Here is a 22,899-nt window from a genome sequence, read left to right on the forward strand (position 1 = left end):
ATGTGAATTGCATGCCCCGATCAGAAATAATGGACATCAGCACACCGTGAAGACGAACAATCTCGAGGATATATATCTCAGCAAGCCGCTCTGAAAAATAGGTAGTCACAATCAGAATGAAATGTGTGGACCTAGTCAATCGGTCCATAATCACCCAAACTGCATCAAATTTCTTCAAAGTCCATAGGAGCCCAACAACGAAGTCCATGGTAACACGCTCCCAATTCCACTTAGGCATTTCAAGTCTCTAAAGCAAACTGCCCGTCCTCTGATGCTCATACTTTACTTGCTGACATTTCAGGCACTGAGCCACATACTCCTCTATATCCTTCTCAATTCTCCGCCACCAATAGTGCTGCCTCAGATTCTGATACATATTAGCGGCACCTAGATGAATGGAGTATCACAAACTATGGGCCTCCCCAAGGATCGACTGGATGGAATAAACACTATTCATATGAATCAAGATATGGCTGGAATACGCTATTCACCATGTGCATAAATGTTGTTGGGGCATTGGTCAGCCTAAATGACATCATAAGGAACTCGTAGTGACCATACCGAGTCCTAAAAGCAGTCCTCAAAATGTCTGGATCCTGAATCTTCAGCTGATGATATGCTGATCTCAAATTAATCTTTGAGACACTACTACAAAAAAGGCTTTTGGCGGTAATTATTTAGCGGCAATAAGGTAATTGACGTTAATGAATTATTTAAGCTGAAATATTAGTGGCACATGACCATTAGCCAGTAAAAGATATTCTTTTAATGACAATAAAAAAAATTTGCCACTATAAATTACTAATTGAATTAAATTTTTTATTATTTTAACTTTTCATCCGTACAAAGAAAATAAAATCTTTCTCTCCATTGTTTTGGGACAAGAATTTTACATTCCCTCCAATTAGAAAACCCTCCAATTAGAAAATCAATAGGAAAACCCTATCCCATGTAATCAGAAGGATACAAAAGAACGACGCTAGGAAACCCTACGTGCGTTAACAATATCGTTGCAACAGCCTCCGCCCTGCCACGATCTCCGACAATCCCAGGTCGTTTGCAATCGAGTTACATATAATTTTTGGCTGATGTTGCTCGATTATTCTCAATATTCACTGTCAATCTTCTCCCTCTCATTCGTCTTCAACTTCTATTTTCGTGTAGGTTTCAAGAATTATTGCATAAATCATTCGTCTCCTTCTATTTCTTGTCTTTATTGGCAAAGAATTCTGCTTACCAGGTACCAATTTTTGATTTTTGATATCCGACTATTGCATTTTGAAATTAGTGAAAGTATAGCTTTTTCTGTGTTTACTAAGTCGTTTGTGATATATGGTTGTTGTTAGATTGATAGTCGATTGATTGAATTGATTCATCCTCTGTTACTCTATTGTTTTTGAATTGGTTCCTCTGTTTTCTAAGGCTACTGTTATTTTTGTGATTTTTCAGAAATTCTCCAAGTATCGTTGATGCATATTGATGTTTTAGTTGAATGCCGGTAGTCGAGATATAAATTTAACCATGTTCAAACTTTTTGCCTGAGTATGATATATATATTGTTTTTACTCTATTGTTAATTGATGATTTAGTGCATTAATAGGCTTATTACTGATTTTTACCTTATTACAAAGAGGAGTTTTAGCGGCTAAAAGATTCGCAAAATATTTTGCAACTGGTTAGTTTGTCTGCGTGAAGGTGCGAAAGGATCAGAATAATCCTTTACTTATATTTAAACACTAAAAGTATCTATTAAAGTGAAATCTGAAAAAAACAATAGTAGTATCGAATAACTGAGAATAGATAGAATAGAAGAATGAGATAAACAAGTATATACAAAACTTTGTTCTTTGTTGTACAATAATTTACTCATGATAAAATTGGTTGAATCATTTTGCATTTTCTTAAATAAGTATTTTCCGCTTCAACTTGCCTTTTCTCATTAGTTCGAACATCTGCTACATTAAAACAAATCCAGATTTGTCTAGCACATGTAATGCAGCTTCAGGTAGCACCTCTGTTTTCAACTCACATCCATCAATATTCCATGTAGCCCTTTTGTTTTCAACATTTAGTTGTTGCAAAAATTACCCCAAAAGTATATTTAAGAATTTATATCTGAATTGGTTTAATTCAATGGATTAATGTTTAGTTATTTTGGTAGTTTGAGTGCTATCTATTAGGGAGATGATCAGGAAGACATTTCATGCTATGCCTTCCTTGTGGGGTCAAAACCTGACATCTGGTACTACACTGATTTAGTCTATGATGTGCTATGTTATGTATGGGCCAATTTCTTTTAGGAGTCCTAAATGTTATGCATCATTTTCACTTTTTGCGGCTTCTCAAGAAGGCTATGCATCATTTTCGCTGTTTTCTGTATGAAAATCTTTGTAACCGATGTACTATATATGATTTCCAAAAATATCTTCAATGTTTTCTTCTTGTAGCAACAGCTATGTGTACCAGAAAGTTATCGTCGTTGTTCCTAGCCCTTTGCACCTTTCATTGTAACATGTATGGCTTTAACATTGTTAAAAGAAAACCGTCAGCTTTACAAGATGATATATTAGTTAGCTTTCATACTAACTAACCATATTGAGCCTGTATCCCGCATATTTTGGGGGAAATATTATGAACTTGAACGCATAAACTTTGTTTATTGGTAAAACTGGTATTTATAATTTTATACTTTTACTATATAAACTAACTTATATTCCATTTAGCTTTAGAATTAGTTAAACTTACGCTTAATGAACAAAAGAGTTATAAATAAATTGGTAAAAATGGAGTATATATCTAGAGATGCAAGAAATAGGAGTAGTAAGTTTTGAAAATTTTAAAATATATGATATATGGTTCTTCTATAAATTATAAGTTTAGTAATTCTATTCTTAAAATATTTATGAACCAATATGTGAAAATCATAGAAGAAGTACAATTTAGAAGTTTAATAATTCTATTCTTAAAACATTTATGAACCAATATGTGAAACCATAGAAGAAATTAGAGATGATTTCAATTGTTAAAATGATAGTTTTAACAGATTTCTGTTTGATAATTTTAATTGTTAAACTGATATATTTAAGCTATAGAATTACCTGCTAATAGGATGGTTATTTTATATATTTGAACTACATTTTTATTAATTCCTCCTTTATACTAATGAACTTTTAGCTCTTGTAGTAATTATAGAAAAAATAAGAATATCTTGAACGTCATGGACAATCCTAGAAATAAAAGATGGATATATAGTGATAGAGTTAGTAAAGAATATTTGAATGGAGTAGAGGATTTTTTAAATCATACCTTTTCTGAAAAACAAGATGGAGAAACAATTGCATGTCCTTGTACGGAGTGTGTGCTTATCCATAAAGTAAATCGGGCTACAACATATGATCATCTTGTGATTAATAGTATTATACCATCATATGATACTTGGGTTTGTCATGGGGAGTCCCAAAAGGGATCAAACAATGCTCGAGCAAATAATCGCAGCCAGTCAACTCAAAGGAGCGATGATATGAGAGGAATGATACATGATGCATTTGGAGGTGTTACAAAGTTTATGGATACTGACGTTAGTGAAACAGGTGGCATAGAGCAAAACTCACAAAAGAATACTGCTCATCGATCTGGAAATCAACCTCATCAAGAGGTGGATAAGTTTGAACGACTCATGAAGGAGAAAAATGAAGAACTATATCCTGCATGTAAGAAGTTTAGCAAACTGTCCTTTTTGCTGTATATGTATCATACAAAATGCATGTTCAAGTGGTCAAATGAATCTTTTAATGCTTTGCTTGGACTATTGAAAGATGCGCTGCCTGAAGGAGGAAAATTGCCTCCTTCTTTCTATGAGACCAAAAGATAGTTGAAGGCTTGGGCTTAAAGTATGAAAAAATCCATGCTTGTCCCAATGATTGCATGCTTTTTAGGAAAGAGTTTTCTAATAAGAATGTCAATGAATGCAAAATTTGTGGGGCCTCTAGATGGAAAAATGATGCTAGAAAAATTTCAGCCAAGGTTCTAAGGTGTTTTCCTTTAAAACCAAGACTACAAAGATTGTTTATATCTTCAGAAACTTCTAAAGCAATGCGATGGAATCATGAAGAGTGCAACAAAGATGGAGTTCTGCGGCACCCAACAAATTCTGAAGCTTGGAAAAATTTTGATAGTAAATATCCCGAATTTGCTGGAGATCCTCGCAATGTGCACCTAGGATTAGCTTCTGATGGGTTTAATCTATTGGGCACAATGCGAACTGTTCGCAGTACATGGACAGTGATTTTAATGCCATATAATCTTCCACCATGGATGTACATGAAACAAGAGTTTTTCATACTGTCCTTACTTATTCCTGGACCAAAAGCGCCTTGCAATAATATTGATATATTTTTGCAACCTTTAATAGAAGAGTTGAATGAATTATGGGATGTTGGGGTAGAAGCATACGATGCATCTACTAAGGATATATTTTAAATGTGAGCAGCTCTCATGTGGACTATAAATGATTTTCCGGTATATGGTACTCTCTCTGGATGGTGCACTTATGGTCGGTTTGCATGCTCTACTTGTAACATAAACACTCAATCTAGAAGGCTCAGATATGACAGAAAGTTTTATTACATAGGGCATCAGCGTTTCTTGAAGTTGGGACACAAATATCGGAATGATGCAAAATCTTTTGACGGGACTAAAGAAATAAGATCTGCACATTGTTCAGTATTTGGGCCACTAGTGCTTAATCAAGTTAAGGATATAAAATTAGTTCTCGGCTAGTCGAGTGAAGGGGTAAGTGGGGTCATGAAAAATACATGGAAAAAGAGGAGTATTTTTTTCGATCTTCCTTATTGGAAGTCGAACTTGGTGCGCCATAATCTTGATGTGATGCACATAGAAAACAATGTGTGTGATAACTTAATTTATACATTATTGGATCTTGGTAAAAAGTGTAAAGACAACTTAGAAGCTCGATTGGACGTGAAGAAGATGAAAATAAGGCCAAGTTAATGGCCTCAATATCGATCTAGTGGGAGAGCATATCTTCCACCTACTTTTTTCACAATGTATCAGAATGAAAAGGAGTTATTTTATGAAGTACTACAAAATACCAAGTTTTTATATGTTTATGCGTCTAATATCTCATGTTGCTTTCACAAACGAAAGATATCTGGGATAAAAACTCATGATTGTCATGTTATAATGCAAGAACGTATTCCTCTTGCCTTGCAGAGATCAATAGATAAAAGAGTTAGTTCTATTTTAATTGAACTATGCACATTCTTTCGTGTTATGTGTAGCAAAGAACTAAAACTAGAAGAGTTAAAGTTACTTGAAGAAAAGATTCCAGAAACATTGTGTACTATGGAGAAACTTTTCCTCCCAGGATTCTTTACAATTATGATACACTTGGTTATTCATTTGGCAACCAAGGCTAAATATGCGGGCCCGGTACATTATCGCTGGATGTACCCAATTGAGAGGTATCGAGAATATCACAGAATCTTTATTATATATATTGAGTTGTTAAATATTATAATATCAAACTAATACCATTATTTATTCCATAGGTTCTTGGTTATTTTAAAATCATATGTTCGTAATCGTTCATGTCCAGAAGGTTCAATAGCAGAAGCATACATAGCAAATGAGCGTATGACATTTTGCTCACGATATTTGGAGGGTAGAGATTCAAGGTCTTATTGTTCAAAATAATGCGGTGATAGGATTGAGCATGAGAATAGGAAAGAATAATGTCTTTTTCCAACGGTTGGGGAGTCGTACGGTGGAGTATATGTATTTGAGTTGGATGAGAAAATATGGTTGCAAGCACATCGGCATGTGCTTTTCAATTGCGAGTCAGAAGTGCTTGAGAATTATAAAAAGTAAGAATTTATTTATTATTTAATATATTTATATTACTTATTTGATAACATAATTGATACGTGCGAGTTACATGAATAGGGAAGATATTGCTAAAATCAAGAGATCACATCGTAAGCGTCGTTTGACACAACAACGACTTGACCGTGTGCATTTCGATACATTTTATGAGTGGTTCAAGAAGCAAGTAAGTAGTAGGAATAAGTCATTGGTTACGTTAAATTATTGTCCTTTTACAAATATCCACATTTATAGTTGTATCTTTTATTTGGTTAGGTAAATGAGTTGGAAGCCATATCTTTACTAAAGGATATGTGGAAGCTTCCTCCGGGGAAGATAATTGATGGTGTTGTTTAATAATCGTAACCAAGCAATTAGGAAAAATGGTCGAAAGCTTGCTAGCTTTTTGAAATTATTGCGAGAACTTCAGAACTAACATGTAACGACCCGACTGGTCGTTTTGAGAGTAATAGTCTTGATCCCCTATTAACTGCTTTCCCCGTATCTTTTCTGCTTATGTGACTTGCCGGGAGGTCGTTTTTTGGTTTCGGAGTGAGTTGGGATACTTAGTCTCTAAAACAGAAGCTTAAGTCTTAGGATTTTGATCATAGTCGGAACTGTATGAAGACAACTACGGAATGGGGTTTCGCCGATTCTGTTAGCTCTGTTGGGTGATTTTGGACTTAGGGGCGTGTCTAGATTGTCTTTTGGAGGTCGGCAGCTGATTTAGGCTTGAAATGGTGAAAGTTGAATTTTTGGAGATTTTGACCGGTAGTGGACTTTTTGATATCGGGGTCAGATTCCAATTTTGAAAGTTGGAGTAGGTCTGTAGGGTTGAATATGACTTATGTGCAAATTTTGGGGTCAATCGGACGTGGTTTGGTTGATTTCGGCATCGGTTGTCGGATTTGAAAGTTTCAAGTTCTTTAAGTTTGAATCGGAGGATGATTCATGATTTTAGTATTGTTTGATATGGGTTGAGGGCTTCACTATGTTTGTATGGTATTTTAGGATTGATTGGTATTTTTGGTTGAGGTCCCGAGTACCTCGGGTGAGTTTCGGGTGCTTAACGGATCAAAAGTTGGGTTGGTGTTGTTGCTGAAGTCTTCAGGCATCTGGTGTTTTCGCACCTGCGGCGGGGAGACGGTAGGTGCGGTATCGCACGTACGGCGCAAAAAGCACAGAAGCGGAGATTGGAGGCGTGGCTAGGGATCACAGGTTAGAGGGAATTTCCGCATCTGCGATGCCCGCAGATGCGTTATAGGAACTGCATGCACGGTGAATGACCGCAGAAGTGGACAGTGCTCCGCAGGTGCACACACGCAGGTGTGGCCCCCTTGCCGCAGATGTGGTCCCAGCCCCCTTTAGTGATTTTCGCACCTGCGATAGAGTTTCCGCAGGTGCGGTTGATGGCTCGCAAAATAGAGTTTACTGGGCAAAAAAGAGGAATTCGAGGGTTGATTACCCATTTCGATTTTGGGAGTCTGAGAGCTTGGTGTGAGGTAATGTTTCGAGATGTCTTATAATCATCGACTACTTAAGCTATGGGATACTTCCAGAAAATCCGAGGAGAAGGACTGAAATCCGTCGTTGTGCACCTTTGTTCCTTTACTACAAAGATACTTTATACATAAGGTCATTCGAGGGAGTACTCTTGTAATGCTTAGGGGAAGATGAAGCAGTCCAAGCTTTGCAAGAAGCACATTCTAGGGTATGTGGGTCACACCAGTCTAGACCAAAGCTCCACTTTCATATAAAAAGGATGGGATATTATTGGCCAACGATGGTAAAAGATTGCTTGGACTACGCTCGAAGATGCAAGGCTTGCCAATTCCATGCGAATTTTATTCATCAGCCTCCTGAAGTGTTGCACCAGACTATTGAATCCTGGCCATTTGATGTTGTTGGACCACTACCAAAGCCCTATGGTGGGCACTTATACATCTTGGTTACAACTGACTACTTCTTAAAATAGGCTGAAGCTGTGGCTCTTAAGGAAGTAAATAAGGAAATGTTGCAAGTTTTATCTGAGTAAACATAATCTATCGCTTTGGCATTCCTCGTTACATAATAATAAATAATAGCAAGCCATTTTACAATAGGTTGATGAACAAGATTTGTGATCTCTTTGGCTTCAAGCAACGTAACTATTCTATGTACAATGCTACCGCCAATGGTCTAGCTGAGGCATTCAACAAGACTTTATGCAACTTATTAAAGATAGTTGTCTCCAAATCCACACGAGAATGGCATGATCGTATGGAAGAAGCTTTGTGGGTATATAGGACAACTCACCACACGTGAACACAAGCGACCCCTTATGCACTAGTTTATGGAGTCAAAGTCATCTTACCACTCGAGCGTCAAATACCTTCATTACGATTAGCTATTCGAGAAGGGATCACTGATGAAGAAAATGCTCTACTTCGATTATCAGAGTTGGAGGCTCTTGATGAGAAGAGGTTGGAAGCTCAACATAGTCTTGAATGTTATCAAGATAGATTGTCTCGCTCCTTCAATATAAGAGTTCGCCCGAGATCCTTTCAAGTAGTAAATCAAGTTCAAGTCCTTGTCGTACGAAGACCCATTATTACTTCCCATAAACCTATATAGAAGTTCAGTTCAAAATAGGATGGGACATATGTCGTGCAAGAAGTTTAATCAAGTGGGGCTTACAAGCTAGTTGATGCAGATGGCATAAGAATCGGCCCTATTAATGGCAAATTCCTAAAGAAGTATTATCCTTGAAGTTGCAACACTTCTTTACGCATGAGCCTAAACTACATGTTCCTACACTCCTGGATTGCATGAGTCTAAACTGTGTACGGCCCACCAAAAAAGAGTTTGCTAGGTTGAAAACCTCGAAAGAGGCGGCATATGAAAAAGTTAGGACATAAAAAAATCTCCACTAGGTTAAAAACCTCGAAAGAGGCGGCCTAGGCAAAAGTTAGAACATAAAATAAAAAATAAAAAATTACCCCTTATGAACTACGGTATGACTTGATTCTCTTCACCGAGGTACGTAGGCAGCTTAGAGTTTCATTCCGAATTCAGTCGTATGATTTCAAAAGATACATAGTGCCCGAATCGTTGTTCTAATGACGTACGATGGAATGTAATCCATTCAATCAACACTTGAAGATCGAGCTGAGATACAATTCTTCTGTTAAACTTTGGATCCCATTTGATTTAAAGGGGGCAAGCCGCTATGGTAGTGTCTTCAATAAAATGATTATAGTCTTTTAGGAGGCTACCAAGTATTTGCACTAAAGTTCAGGAATTCAGTTTTAAGGCCCCGTAAAATTTTGCAAAAGAAAATAATGTTTCATGGTGCCGGACTAGGCTTACGTATTTGAGGAATGTAGACTATGTGTTCCAAATGTGGATAATCTCAGGGAAAGAATTATGACTGAAGCTCACACTTCTAGGTATTCCGTGCACCCAGGTTCTACGAAAATGTATCATGATCTTAAGGAAGTCTATTGGTAGAATGATATGAAGAGGAATGTAGCAGAGTTTGTGGTGAAGTGTCCAATTTGTCAGCAAGTGAAGGCCGAACCCGAAAGGCCTAGTGGATTGGCACAGAACATAGAAATTCCAATGTGGAAGTGGGAAATAGTTAATATGGACTTTGTGGTAGGATTACCTCGTACTACTCATAAGTTTGACTCAATTTGAGTGATTGTGGATCGACTCACAAAATCAGCACATTTCTTGCCGGTTAAGGCTACCGATACAGTAGAACAATATGCTCAATTGTATATCAAAGAATAGTCAGGTTTCATTGTACCCCAGTTTCCATCATTTATGATCGGGGAGCACAATTCACTACTAATTTTTGGAAGAAATTTCAGTAAGGTTTGGGTACTCAGGTGAATCTTAGTATAGCCTTTCACCCGCAGACTGACGGGCAGGCAGAGCGGACTATTCAAACGCTTGAGGATATGTTGCGTGCTTGTGTTCTAGACTTCAAAGGTAGTTGGGATGATCATTTACCACTCATAGAATGTGCATACAATAATAGCTATCAGGATAGCATTCAAATGGCACCGTTCGAGGCTTTATATGGTAGGAGATGTAGATCTCCCATTGGGTGGTTCGAAATTAGGGAAGCAGAGTTGATAGGGCTAGAGCTCGTGCATCAGGCTATGAAAAAAGTTAAAATCATTAAGGAGCGGTTGAAGACTGCTCAGAGTCGTCAGAAAATCCTATTCGGATGTTCGTTATAGGGATTTGGATTTCAAAGAAGGTGATTGGGTATTCGTGAAAGTTTTCCCCATGAAAGGCGTAATGTGATTCGGTAAGAAAGGGAAATTAATTTCGAGTTATGTCGGACCATAAAGAATCATTCAGAGGATTGGTGAGGTGGCGTACAATCTTGAGCTACCACCTAAAATGTCATTGGTGCACTCGGTATTTCATGTGTCTATGTTGAAGAAAGTAGTTGAAGATCTGACACTCATTGTTCCGGTTGAGACTATTGAGGTAAATGATAAATAGACTTACAATGAGATTTTGGTTTCTATTATTGATCGGCAAGTTCGAAAATTGATAAATAAAGAAATTGCCTCTGTAAAAGTGCTATGGAGAAATCAACAGGTTGAAGAGGCTACTTAGGAGTCCGAGGAATAAATGAAGAAAAAGTATCCTTATTGTACAGTTGGAGTTAAGGGTGTTCCTTTCTGGAAATATATTACTTATGAGGCCATAGTTGGTGTGGTTTTGTATTATGTTACGTCGTTGGATAATGTATATGTTGTTAGGATGTGTTTCTAGGTCTCTGTGACAGGTGGATAGGCCTAGTTACAAGGGAAACTCTGGCGAAAGTTTTGGAAATGTAAGGAGTTAGTCAAAATTGGGGCTGCTGGTATGTGGTATGAAAAAACTGAGTTGCATAAGATGCTAATAACAGATTTTGACCCTCATTCGTGGACGAATGATCCTAAGTGGGGGAGAATGTAAGGCCCCGTAAAATATTGCAAAATAAAATAATTTTTCATGGTGCCGGAAAGTAAAGGCAAAGTTTTGGTAGAAAAATATGTTTCTGCGGTCCATTATGCGACCGTAGAATCACTTTGCGGGCCGCATAATGGCCGCAAAAGTAAGGCAGAAGAGGGTCAGTTAGGATGCATTTATGCGGTCGATTATGCGACCGCATAACTATTATGCGGTTCATTGTACGACCGCAGAACAGTTATGCGGGCTGCATAGTGACCACAGACATAGACATATGTTTGCCAGTATTGGACAATTATTATGTGACCGATATGCGGTCCGCATATCGATTATGCGATCTTTGGTTTTTTAAAACCCAACCCTACTTCGTTAAATACACTCTTTGGGTCATTTTTGAGCTATAATCTAATATTTTAGAGTGAGAGAGAGTGCCCTAGAGTGAGAAGGTGTACTTAAATAATTGTTCTTCAATTCTTGCTCAAGTCTTGGAAGATTAAGAAGGGAAACTCACTAGGCCTTCATCCTAGAAGTAAGATTCTACTCCCTAACCCCTAATTTCGAAATTATTTGAAAATGGGTAATTAGGAAGATAATTTTTGAGCATGAGAGTTGTTTATTTTACATGCATGTGACATCAAGGGGTGTAAGAAGATTGTTGAACTAAGCATGGTAAAGATTGGGTTGTGGGATGATGGAATTCTCCATAAAAGGACCTTGAAACCTTATGCACACCTAGTGTTTGATAAAATGCTCCAATGAGCTAGAACCATGATCATCTTCCTAATTTTGGTTCAATTTGTTATATTTATAAAATAGATTGAAGTTGCTAAGAACTCCAGAACATTTAGAGTGTAAGGAAGCTTAAGTGAGGTATATTGGCTAAATCCTTCTTTAAGAATTGGAATTCCTATTATCCTTGTAGGTTCGAAGATGTTGATTACAATCGGGTATTCCGATAAGTTTTGTGATAAAGATATATGTTCAATTCGTGTTTCAAATGCTCTTATCATATTGCATTATAAATTGAGGATGTGTTCCAAACTATGGATTATGTATCCACATGTTACAATTTTAAGTCGTGATTTATGTGAAGGTTATTATGCCATGATGTGTAGAGATTGTGATTTTGATACACTTCCACCCGCATATATTAGGGTGAGGCGGCTTGACCGCTTTGTGTATGGTTTATGGTATTGTGGGAATGCACCTCCACCCGTTTACATTGGGGTGAGGCGATACGACCGCTTTGTGTATAGTATTGATATTGTTGTGGCACCACCACCCACATATATATATTGGGGTGAGGCGGCATAGCTGCTTTGTGTTGGTATTGGTATCGTTGATGCATTTCCACCCGCATACATTGGGGTGAGGTGACATAGCCGCTTTGTGTAGGTTCTTGGTACCATGGTTATACATCCACCTGCATACATTGGGGTGAGGCGGCTGGGCCGCTTGAGTAGAGTTCTGGTATTGTACTTACACCTTCACCTGCATACATCGGGTGAGGCGGAGAGGCCGCTTTGTGTGAAGATGGTTACAGAGGATCTCATCTTAAATCCTATGAATGTTATTTATAGCTCTTAATAAGCTTGCTCTGGTTTAAACAATTATCTATACTATTCTATTGCCGCCCTCATTCATCATATTCATATTGTATTTCCTAATTTTTAACTTGATGTTTGGTTTTCAAACTAGTATTATTAGACGGTACTAACGTCCATTTTGTTGGGGATGCTGCATCTTTAAATGGATACAGGTGGCTCCACAGCAGGTGATATTGATCAGTGATAGCAGTACACCTTATTCCCAGCTGACTTGGTGAGCCCCACTTCATCCCGGGGTCATGTATATTTTGTTCTTTGTGTATTCTGTTTGAGGTATAGCTGGGGCCTTATTGCCGGCATTATCATTGTACTCTTCTTTACCTATAGAGGCTTCGTAGACATAGTGTGGGTTGTGTATTGGTGTTGGAAAAGACAAACTATGTTATGTTGTGGTTGTATTACTTATCCCATTTGAGACTTTAAAAATGATGAAAACTATTGGTAATGAATTAGTATTGTTAACATGATCACGTTTTGTCTAATTAAGAAAAATATATATTATCTTCATTCATGGATGAGTTTGGGTAGAAGGAAATCTAACAGGCTTTCTCGGTCGGGTTCACTCGGTTGAGCGCCGGTCGCGCTCCTCAGTTTTGGGGCGTGATAAACTTGGTATCAAAGCCTAAAGTTTTAAAGTGTCCTAGGATGTCTCGGAGCCGTGTCTAGTAGAGTCTTTATTATCGGTGTGTTGTCGACCACATCTATAATTAGGACGCTACATGAGCATTTAGGAATAATACCCTTCTGTCATGCTCTTGTTCGTGCGATAAAGCTGGTTGTAAGATTGTTCCACCTTTAACTCTTGAGTTGCTCTAAATTTCAATAAATGGCACCTAAGAAGAAGGCAAAAACTGGCCAAAGAGCCAATGTCACCCCAGAAGTGACAGTTGACCCTATAATTGATAATGCGGGTGAGCACACGGGGATTGAGAATATTCCTCCAGTTACTACACTGCCTGACTCTACTACAACTGATCAGACCGCACATGTCCCTACACCTACTGAGGGTGCAATGGTCCCTCCAACTGATATACCAGTTCCACCTCCAGTTCCAGCTTCCGATTCTGGTGTTTTTGATGCTGATCTTAGGGGAGCCATATAGATATTGGCTCAGATAGTGGCATCCCAGGCCTATAGATCAAATGTTGCACCCAGTTCTTCCAGTCAGCCAGGGGGTCTACTAGTTCTAGGCTGAACAGGTTCCTCCAGTTGGATCCTCCAGTGTTCATGGGTACTAACCTAGAAGAGTATCCCCAGGACATCATTGATGAGATGCACAAGACTCTCCCAGTTATGCATGCTACTGAGATAGAGGCAGTGGAATTGGCCGCCTACCTCCTGAAAGAGGTGGCATATTCTTGGTTCGAACTATGGGAGGAGTCCCGCGAAGAAGGGAGCCCTTCGGCGAGGTGGGGTGAGTTTGCCAATGCTTCCATTGATCATTTCTTGCATGCCGAGACTAAGGCAGCCCAAGCTACTGAGTTTGAAAACTTGAGGCAAGGTAGCCTTAGTGTTTGGGATTACCATATGAGATTCACATACCTGTCTAAGTATGCTATTTACATGTTGCCCACTATGGAAGTTAGAGTGCGCCGCTTTGAGCAGGGCCTTAGTACCTTGGTAATTAATGAGGTTGCTACAGCTGCCTTGATTTCTGATATGAACTATGGAAAAATGGTGGCATTCGTTCAAGCCATAGAGACCTGCAAATTGAGGAACAGAGTGGAGCGAGAGGGTAGTAATAAGGCCCTATCTACGGGCAACTTTGGTGGTTTTTCTGGTGGTGGCAAGTCAACATTCAGGGGAGGATCATCAAGGCCATCACAGTCTTTTGCTAAGTCTTCGGCTAGTGCATCACCATCAGGGCCCAGTCAGCAGTAGTAGTGGAGCCGTTTCAGGCCCAGTTAGGAAAACCAGGGCTCTTATCAGCATGGTCGTCATGGTGGTAGATTCCAGCAGCAGAGGAGGCCCCCATGTCCTAGGTATGGAAAGATGCACCTAGGAATATGCTACATGGACTTACCCATATGCTACAGATGCGGATTGAGGGGTCACATTCAGAGGGATTGTCGTTCGTCCCGCTAGGGTGCGGGAAGGGGCATGGCACAGCCAGCCGGTTCTTCAGCTACTACATCCACAGGACCTCCTTCAACTCGAGGCACTCCAACACCCAAAGGGCGTGGTGCAGCTAGGGGTGGAGCACAGAATTCGGGAGGACCCGACAGATTTTATGCTATGCAGAGGCTCGGGAATCAGAGGATTCTCCAAATGTTGTCACAGGTATATTGTCTGTCCAATCCCATGATGTATATGCTATTATTGATCCCGGTTACACTTTGTCATATGTCACTCCTTTTGTTGCTATGGAATTTGGGATAGAACCAAAACAGCTTCATGATCCTTTCTCTATATCTACTCCGGTTGGTGAGTCTATTTTGGCCGCGCGGGTTTATAGGGATTGTGTTGTCACGTTGCGTGGTCGGGACACCGTGGCCGATCTTATTAAATTGAGAATGGTCGATTTCGATGTGATAATGGGGATGGACTGGCTTTATTCTTGTTTTGCCAATCTGGATTGCCGAACCAGAACTGTTAGGTTCGAATTTCCAAATGAGCCAGTTATTGAGTGGAAGGGTGATGATGTAGTGCTGAAAGGTAGGTTTATTTCTTACCTTAAGGCCACGAAAATGATCAACAAGGGGTGTATTTACCATTTGGTCCGAGTTACGGACACCGATGCTGAGGCACCTACGCTTGAGTCTGTGCCTGTTGTGAATGAATTTCCGGGAGTCTTTTCGGATGAACTCCCAGGGATCCCACCAGACACGGAGATTGATTTTGGGATTGATGTGATGCCAGACACGCATCCTATATCTATTCCACCCTACAGAATGGCACCGGCAGAATTGAAGGAGCTAAAGGAACAATTGAGATATTTGTTAGAAAAGGGTTTTATCCGGCCAAGTGTTTTGCCTTGGGGCGCACCAGTCCTTTTTGTAAGAAAGAAAGATGGGTCACTGAGAATGTGTATTGACTATCGGCAGCTTAATAAGGTCACAGTCAAGAATAAGTACCCATTGCCAAAGATAGATAACTTGTTTGATCAATTGCAAGGTGCCAGGTACTTCTCCAAGATTGATTTAAGATCCGGGTATCACTAATTGAAGATCAGGGAGCGGGATATTCTGAAAACAACTTTTAGGACCCGGTATGGGCATTTTGAGTTTCTAGTGATGTCTTTTGGGCTAACAAATGCCCCAGCAGCCTTCATGGATCTTATGAATGGAGTTTTTAAGCCATTCCTCGACTCTTTTGTGATAGTGTTTATTGACGACATTCTTGTATATTCCCGAAGTCGAGAAGACCATGCCGATCATCTCAGGGTAGTTCTACAAACTGCATATCAGCACAAGTTATATGCAAAGTTTTCAAAATGTGAATTTTGGCTTGAATCTATCACATTCTTGGGTCACGTAGTCTCTAATGAAGGAATTAAGGTTGATCCTCAGAAAATTTCAACTGTGAAGAATTGGCCGAGGCCTACAACTCCAACAGAGATTCACAGTTTCTTAGGCTTAGCTGGATATTACAAAAAGTTTGTGGAGGGGTTTTCTACTTTTGCCTCTCCATTGACTAAATTGACGCAGAAGGCAATTAAGTTCCAATGGTCAGATGCTTGTGAAAAGAGTTTTCAGGAATTGAAAGCAAGATTGACTACCGGCACCGGTGTTGACTCTACTAGAGGGTATAGATGGATTTGTGGTATATTGTGATGCTTCAAGAATCGGGCTTGGATGTGTATTAAAGCAACATGGAAAGGTTATAGCTTATGCTTCTAGGCAACTCAAGAATCATGAAAAGAACTATCGAGCACATGATTTAGAACTTGCGACAGTGGTATTTGCATTGAAAATTTGGCGTCATTATTTATATGGGGTCCATGTGGATATATTCACGGACCATAAGATCCTTCAATATATTTTTGAGCAGAAGAAATTGAATCTGAGGCAGAGAAGATGGCTTGAGTTACTCAAGGACTACGACATTGATATTCTATATCATTCGGGAAAAGCCAATGTTACGGGAGATGTTCTTAGCCGTAAATTCATGGGTAGTTTGGCTCACTTGGAGGCATATCAAAGTCATTGGCCAAGGAAGTTCACTGATTGGCTAGTTTGGGAGTTCGTCTTGCGGACTCTAGTGAATGAGGGATAATTGTGCAAAATAGGGCAGAATCATCGCTTGTTGTGGAAGTCAAAGAGAAGCAATACAACGATCCATTGTTAGTGCAATAGAAAGAGGAGATTCATAAACATAAGCCCATGGCCTTTTCTCTTGGCATGGATGATGGTACACTAAGGTACCAAGGGAAACTATGTGTTCCAAATGTGGATGGTCTCTGGGAAAGAATTATGACTGAAGCTCACACTTCTAGGTATTCCGTACACCCAGGTTTCTACAAAAATGTATCATGATATTAAGGAAGTCTATTGGTGGAATGATATAAAGAGGAATGTAGCGGAGTTTGTGGCGAAGTGTCCAAATTGTCAGCAAGTGAAGGTCTAACACCAAAGGCCCGGTGGATTGGCACAGAACATAGAAATTCCAATGTGGAAGTGGGAAATGGTTAATATGGACTTTGTGGTAGGATTACCTCGTACTCCTCGTAAGTTTGACTCGATTTGGGTGATTGTGGATCGACTCACGAAATCAGCACATTTCTTGCCGATTAAGGCTACCAATACAACGGAACAATATGCTCAGTTGTATATTAAAGAAGTAGTCAGGTTGCATGGCACCCCAATTTCTATCATTTATGATCGGGGAGCACAATTCACTGCTAATTTTTGGAAGAAAGTTTAGCAAGGTTTTGGTACTCAAGTGAATCTTAGTATAGCCTTTCACCCACAGACTGACGGGCAGGTAGAGAAGACTATTCAAACGCTTGAGGATATATTACGCGCTTGTGTTCTAGACTTCAAAGGTAGCTGGGATGATCATTTACCATTCATAGAATTTGCATACAACAATAGCTATCAGGATAGCATTCAAATAGCACTGTTCGAGGCTTTATATGGTAGGAGATATAGATCTCCCATTGGGTGGTTCGAAATTGGGGAAGCAGAGTTGATAGGGCCAGAGCTCATGCATCAGGCTATGGAAAAAGTTTAAATCATTAAGGAGTGGTTGAAAACTGCTCAGAGTCGTCAGAAATCCTATTCGGATGTACGTCGTAGGGATTTGGAGTTCAAAGAAGGTGATTGGGTATTCGTGAAAGTTTCCCCCATGAAAGGCGTAATGCGATTTGGTAAGAAAGAAAAATTGAGTCCGAGGTATGTCGGACCATACAGAATCATTCAGAGGATTGGTGAGGTGGCGTACAATCTTGAGATACCACCTAAAATGTCATTGGTGCACCCGGTGCTTCATGTGTCTATGTTGAAGAAAGTAGTTGGAGATCCGACAATCATTGTTCCGGTTGGGACTATTGAGGTAAATGAGAAATTGACTTACAAAGGGATTCCGGTTTCTATTATTGATTGGCAAGTCCGAAAATTGAGAAATAAAGAAATTGCCTCTCTGAAAGTGCTATGGCGAAATCAACAGGTTGAAGAGGCTACTTGGGAGGCCGAGGAAGAAATGAAGAAAAAGTATCCTTATTTGTTTGAATAACTATGTATTCATAAAGTTGTGATCTAGGAAAATTATAAGACTTACTTTCTAAAATTTTGTATCAATTGTACAATTGGCATTAAAGGTGTTCCTTTCTGGAAATATATTGCTTATAAGGCCACAATTGGTGTGGTTTTGTACTATGTTACGTCATTTGATTATGTATATGTTGTTAGGATGTGTTTCTGTGGATCTTTGACAGGTGGATAGGCCTAGTTACAATGGCAACTTTGGCGAAAAGTTTGGAAATTTAGGGAGTTAGTCAAATTTGGGGCTGCTGGTGTGTGGTATGAAAACACTGAGTTGCACTGAGAATGTAAGGCCCCGTAAAATTTTGCAAAAGAAAATAATATTTTATGGTGCTGGACTAGGCTTACATGTTTGAGGATTGTAGAAATTACTCGCCGCGGCTCGGACTTTTTGGGTTGAACAATGTACAGGAAAGTAAACAAAAATTTTAGGCAGAAAAATACATTTTTACGGTCCATTATGGGACTGCAGAATCACTCTGCGGGCCACATAATGACCGCAGAAGTGAGGCAGAAGAGGGTCAGTTAGGATGCAATTATGCGGTCAACTATGCGACCACATAACTGTTCTACGGTTCATTATGCGACCACAGAACAGTTATGCGGGCTGCATAGTGACCGCAGACACAGACAAATATTTGCCAGTATTGGACACCGATTATGCGACCGATATGCGGTCCGCATATCGATTATGTGATCGCATATGCGATCGCGGACCTTGTTTTGGAGCTCCATTTTTGGTTTTTTAAAATCTGACCCTACTTCGTTAAATACACTCTTTGGGCTATTTTTGAACTATAATCTGATATTTTAGAGTGAGAGAGAGTGCCCTAGAGTGAGAAGGTGTTCTTAAATAATTGTTCTTCAATTCTTGCTCAAGTTTTGGAAGATTAAGAAGGGAAACTCACTAGGTCTTCATCCTAGAGGTAAGATTCTACACCCTAACCCCTAATTTTGAAATTATCTTAAAATGGGCAATTAGCAAGATAATTTTTGAGCATTAGTGTCGTTTATTTTACATGCATGTGACATCAAGGGGTGTAGGAAGATTGTTGAACTAAGCATGGTAAAGATTGGGTTGTGGGATGATGAAATTCTCCATAAAAGGACCTTGAAACCTTATGCACACCTAGTGTTTGATAAAATGCTCCAATGAGCTAGAACCATGATCATCTTCCTAATTTTGGTTAAATTTATTATATTTCTAAAATAGATTGAAGTTGCTAAGAATTCCAGAACATTTAGAGTGTAAGGAAGCTCAAGTGAGGTATGTTGGCTAAACCCTTCTTTAAGAATTGGAATTCCTATTATCCTTGTAGGTTCGAAGATGTTGATTACAATCGGGTATTCCGATAAGTTTTGTGATAAAGATATATGTTCAATTCGTGTTTCAAATGCTCTTATCATATTGCATTATAAATTGAGGATGTGTTCCAAACTATGGATTGTGTATCCACACGTTATAATTTCAAGTCGTGATTTATATGAAAGTTATTATGCCAAGATGTGTAGAGATTGTGATTGTGATACACCTTCACCCGCATATATTGGGGGTGAGGCGGCATGACCGCTTTGTATAGGGATTATGATATTGTGGGACTGCAACTCCACCCGCTTATATTGGGATGAGGCGGTACGACCGCTTTGTGTATAGTATTGGTATTGTTGTGGAACCACCACCCACATATATATATTGGGGTGAGGCGGCATAGGCGCTTTGTGTTGGTATTGATATCGTTGATGCATTTCCAAGGGTGTACATTGGGGTGAGGCGGCATAGCCGCTTTGTGTAGGTTCTTGGTACCGTGGTTATACATCCACCCGCATAGATTGGGGTGAGGCGACAGGACCGCTTGAGTAGAGTTCTGGTATTGTACTTACACCTCCACCTCCATACATCGGGTGAGGAGGCAGGGCCGCTTTGTGTGAAGATGGTTACATGGGATCTCATCTTAAATTCTATGAATGTTATTGATAGCTCTTAATAAGCTGCTCTGGTTTAAACAGTTATCTATATTATTCTATTGTCGCCCTGATTCATCATATTCATATTGTATTTTCGAATTTTTAAATTGGTGTTTGATTTTCATACTTGTATTATTCGACGGTACTAACTTCCCTTTTGCCGGGGGTGCTGCATCTTTAAATGGATGCAGGTGGTTCCACAGCAGGTAATATTGATCAGTGATAGCAGTACACCTTTTTTCCTGCTAACTTGGTGAGCCCCACTTCATCCGGGGTCATGTATATTTTATTCTTTGTGTATTCTGTTTGAGGTATAGCCGGGGCCTTATTGCCGGCATTATCATTGTACTCTTCTTTATCTATAGAGGCCCCGTAGACATAGTGTGGGTTGTGTATTGGTGCTAGAAAAGACAAACTATATTATGTTGTAGTTGTATTACTTGTCCCATTTGAGACTTTAAAAATGATGAAAACTATTGGTAATAAATTAGTATTGTAGACATGATCACGTTTTTGTCTAATTAAGAAAAATATGTATTATCTTCATTCGTGGATGAGTTTGGGTAGAAGAAAATCTAACAGGCTTGCTCGGTCGGGTTTACTCGGTTGAGAGCCGGTTGCGCTCCTCGGTTTTGGGGCGTGACATCACTATATCTTCATATTCGCCAAATCTTTTAGTCTGCCGATCTTCAAGTTCGCTGCTCTTCAAGTTGAAATATTTAAGCTCTCCAAGTCTTCAAGTTGAAGTCTTCAAGTCTATCGGGCTTCAAGTTGAAGTCCTCAAATTTACCGGTCTTCAAGTTGAATTGTTTAAGCCCTCCAAGTCTTCAAGCCTGCTAATTTTTCAAGTTGAAGTTTAAAAGTCCATCACTCTGTAGGTTGAAGCATCAAAGTGTGCTGAATCTTCAAGTCCATCAAATCTTCAAGTTTGTCGGTCTTCAAGTTGAAGTATGCAAAGTCCGTCAAATCTTCAAAGTTAACAAAATGTTCAAGTCAATAGCGTCAAGCCCGCCAAGTCTTCGATGTGATGTTTTCTAGTCTTCCAATCTTAAGGTGGATGTTTAAGTCCCTTTGCACCTTAAGTTGGCCTCTTGATGGGTTTATCCTTAAAAGGAACTATAACTCTCCAATCTTAAGGTGGACGTTTAAGTCTCTATGCACCTTAAGTTAGCCTCTTTATGGATTTATCCGTCTATATAGTAATGTGGATTTGTCCGTCTATATGGTGATACAGATTTATCCGTCTATTCGGTGATATGGATTTGTCCGTCTATATAATGATGTGAATTTGTCCATCTATGTGGTAATGTGGATTTGTCCGTCTATATGGTGATGGAGATTTGTCCGTCTATATGGTGATGGAGATTTGTCCGTCTATATGTTGATAAGGATTTATCCGTCTATATGGTGATGGAGATTTGTTCGTCTATATGTTTGTATGGATTTATCCGTCTATATGTTGATGAGAATTTATCCGTCTATATAGTGATGTAGATTTATCTGTCTATATGGTGATGTAGATTTATCCGTCTGTATGGTGATGTATATTTGTCCGTCTGTATAGTGATGTATATTTGTCCGTCTATATATTAAGATGGATTTATCTGTCTATATGTGATGTGAATTTGTGCGTCTATATGGTGATGGAGATTTGTGCATCTATATGGTGATGGAGATTTGTGCGTCTATATGTTGATATGAATTTATCCGTTTATATCCTCTTATATGTTGTTGTGGATTTGATCATCTATATGCTATCATGGATTTATCCTTCTTGTTTGGCCTACAAAAAGGATAACAGAGTAAAACAAAGTAAAAAAAATAGCACGAGAAAAGGAAGAAGAAATTACTTTTAATTCTTCCGGGCGCCAAAAGCCAGAGCAACTTGCAAACCCCGTAAGATTAATGTTCAACAAAGGAAGGGTGTGCGCCTATTTATAAAGAGTTTTTGGCAGAAAACATCCCTTATCTATACCTTAAACTTAAACTTAAACTACATCCTTAGACTATTACATTGAACAAAGAACATCCTCCAAGTAATCAAAGCTTAACAAAAAACATCATTCCGTTAGGGCTCTGTTGAAAAATTAACAGAGGTACCCATCACGCGCAACTCGCGTGAGTTACACATTTACAATTATCTTCTCTATTCCCTAAGAAACGAAGATATGATGATCTCTCCCGCGAACAAAAACATCTACAGGACTACAATGGCGTTGGAAGGCAAAGAATTAATATATGGAGTAATAATTTTTGTCCAATATTGTACAAAAAATGCTGCATTTTATTTTATTCTAGTTTCGTCTCAACCTTGCTAAGTTCTCCACTGTACCACAAATAGTTGAGCAGCTTGTAGGTCTCCATTTCGCAGGTGACATGATTAAAAGTTATGAATTTTTCCTAGAGGCCAAGTTTCTTGGAGGCCAAAAAGTAATTTTTACTCCCAAATGTTGGGTCTAGTATCTACCTCAAAAACAAAGATCGATTTAAAGAATGATCAAATTAAGACTTTTGAAAAATCTAAGAAAATTCAGGAAAAAACCAAGCCAGCTCAATAATAAGAAGCTATGCCAATAACTGAGCGAGGTTCAGCGAAAATCCACAAAAGTTCATCCCTCAAACCACTGAAGAAGCACAGTAAAATCATTGGGTAATCTTCAAAGTCGGAGCTAGAATTTGAAATTTATATGTTCGGAATTCTAGTTCGTTTATATTACTGAATTCTAAATTAACAATTTATACATGTTCAATTATTTTTTAAGACAAATATAGAGTTTAGATCAAAA

The 22,899-nt window shown here is 38.9% G+C and overlaps 1 protein-coding gene across 5 annotated transcripts; it reads left to right on the forward strand.

Annotated features, from left to right (window-relative positions):
* The first annotated feature begins 904 nt into the window (after window positions 1-904).
* LOC104091550 (uncharacterized) lies at window positions 905-20,615 on the forward strand. Of its 5 annotated transcripts, none has more exons than XR_011414625.1 (6): window positions 905-1,052; window positions 1,165-5,483; window positions 5,571-5,885; window positions 5,965-6,070; window positions 12,599-12,660; window positions 20,305-20,615. XR_011414625.1 is itself a non-coding variant. In XM_070196779.1 (4 exons), exons 2-3 carry the CDS (start codon window positions 3,218-3,220, stop codon window positions 12,628-12,630), a joined length of 525 nt encoding a protein of 174 aa, XP_070052880.1. In that variant the 5' UTR covers window positions 905-1,052; window positions 1,165-3,217; the 3' UTR covers window positions 12,631-12,660; window positions 20,305-20,615. The 5 variants fall into 5 exon arrangements, 2 of the variants coding, with proteins under 2 accessions (XP_070052880.1, XP_070052879.1); XR_011414626.1 differs by lacking the exon at window positions 20,305-20,615 and having other exon boundaries at window positions 1,165-1,240; window positions 2,162-5,483; window positions 12,599-12,913; XR_011414624.1 differs by lacking the exon at window positions 20,305-20,615 and having other exon boundaries at window positions 12,599-12,913.
* The last annotated feature ends 2,284 nt before the right edge of the window (window positions 20,616-22,899 follow it).

The sequence above is a fragment of the Nicotiana tomentosiformis genome, chromosome 3, assembly GCF_000390325.3.
Source record: "Nicotiana tomentosiformis chromosome 3, ASM39032v3, whole genome shotgun sequence".
NCBI classification, from domain to species: Eukaryota; Viridiplantae; Streptophyta; class Magnoliopsida; order Solanales; family Solanaceae; genus Nicotiana; species Nicotiana tomentosiformis.

Excerpts from the sequence above, each read along its gene's own strand:
- LOC104091550 (XM_070196779.1), top strand. The coding sequence starts at position 3,218 with ATGGACAATCCTAGAAATAAAAGATGGATATATAGTGATAGAGTTAGT. Across the intron at positions 3,711-12,598 it reads TGAAGAACTATATCCTGCAT|GTGGCTCCACAGCAGGTGAT; the intron begins GTAAGAAGTTTA and ends AAATGGATACAG.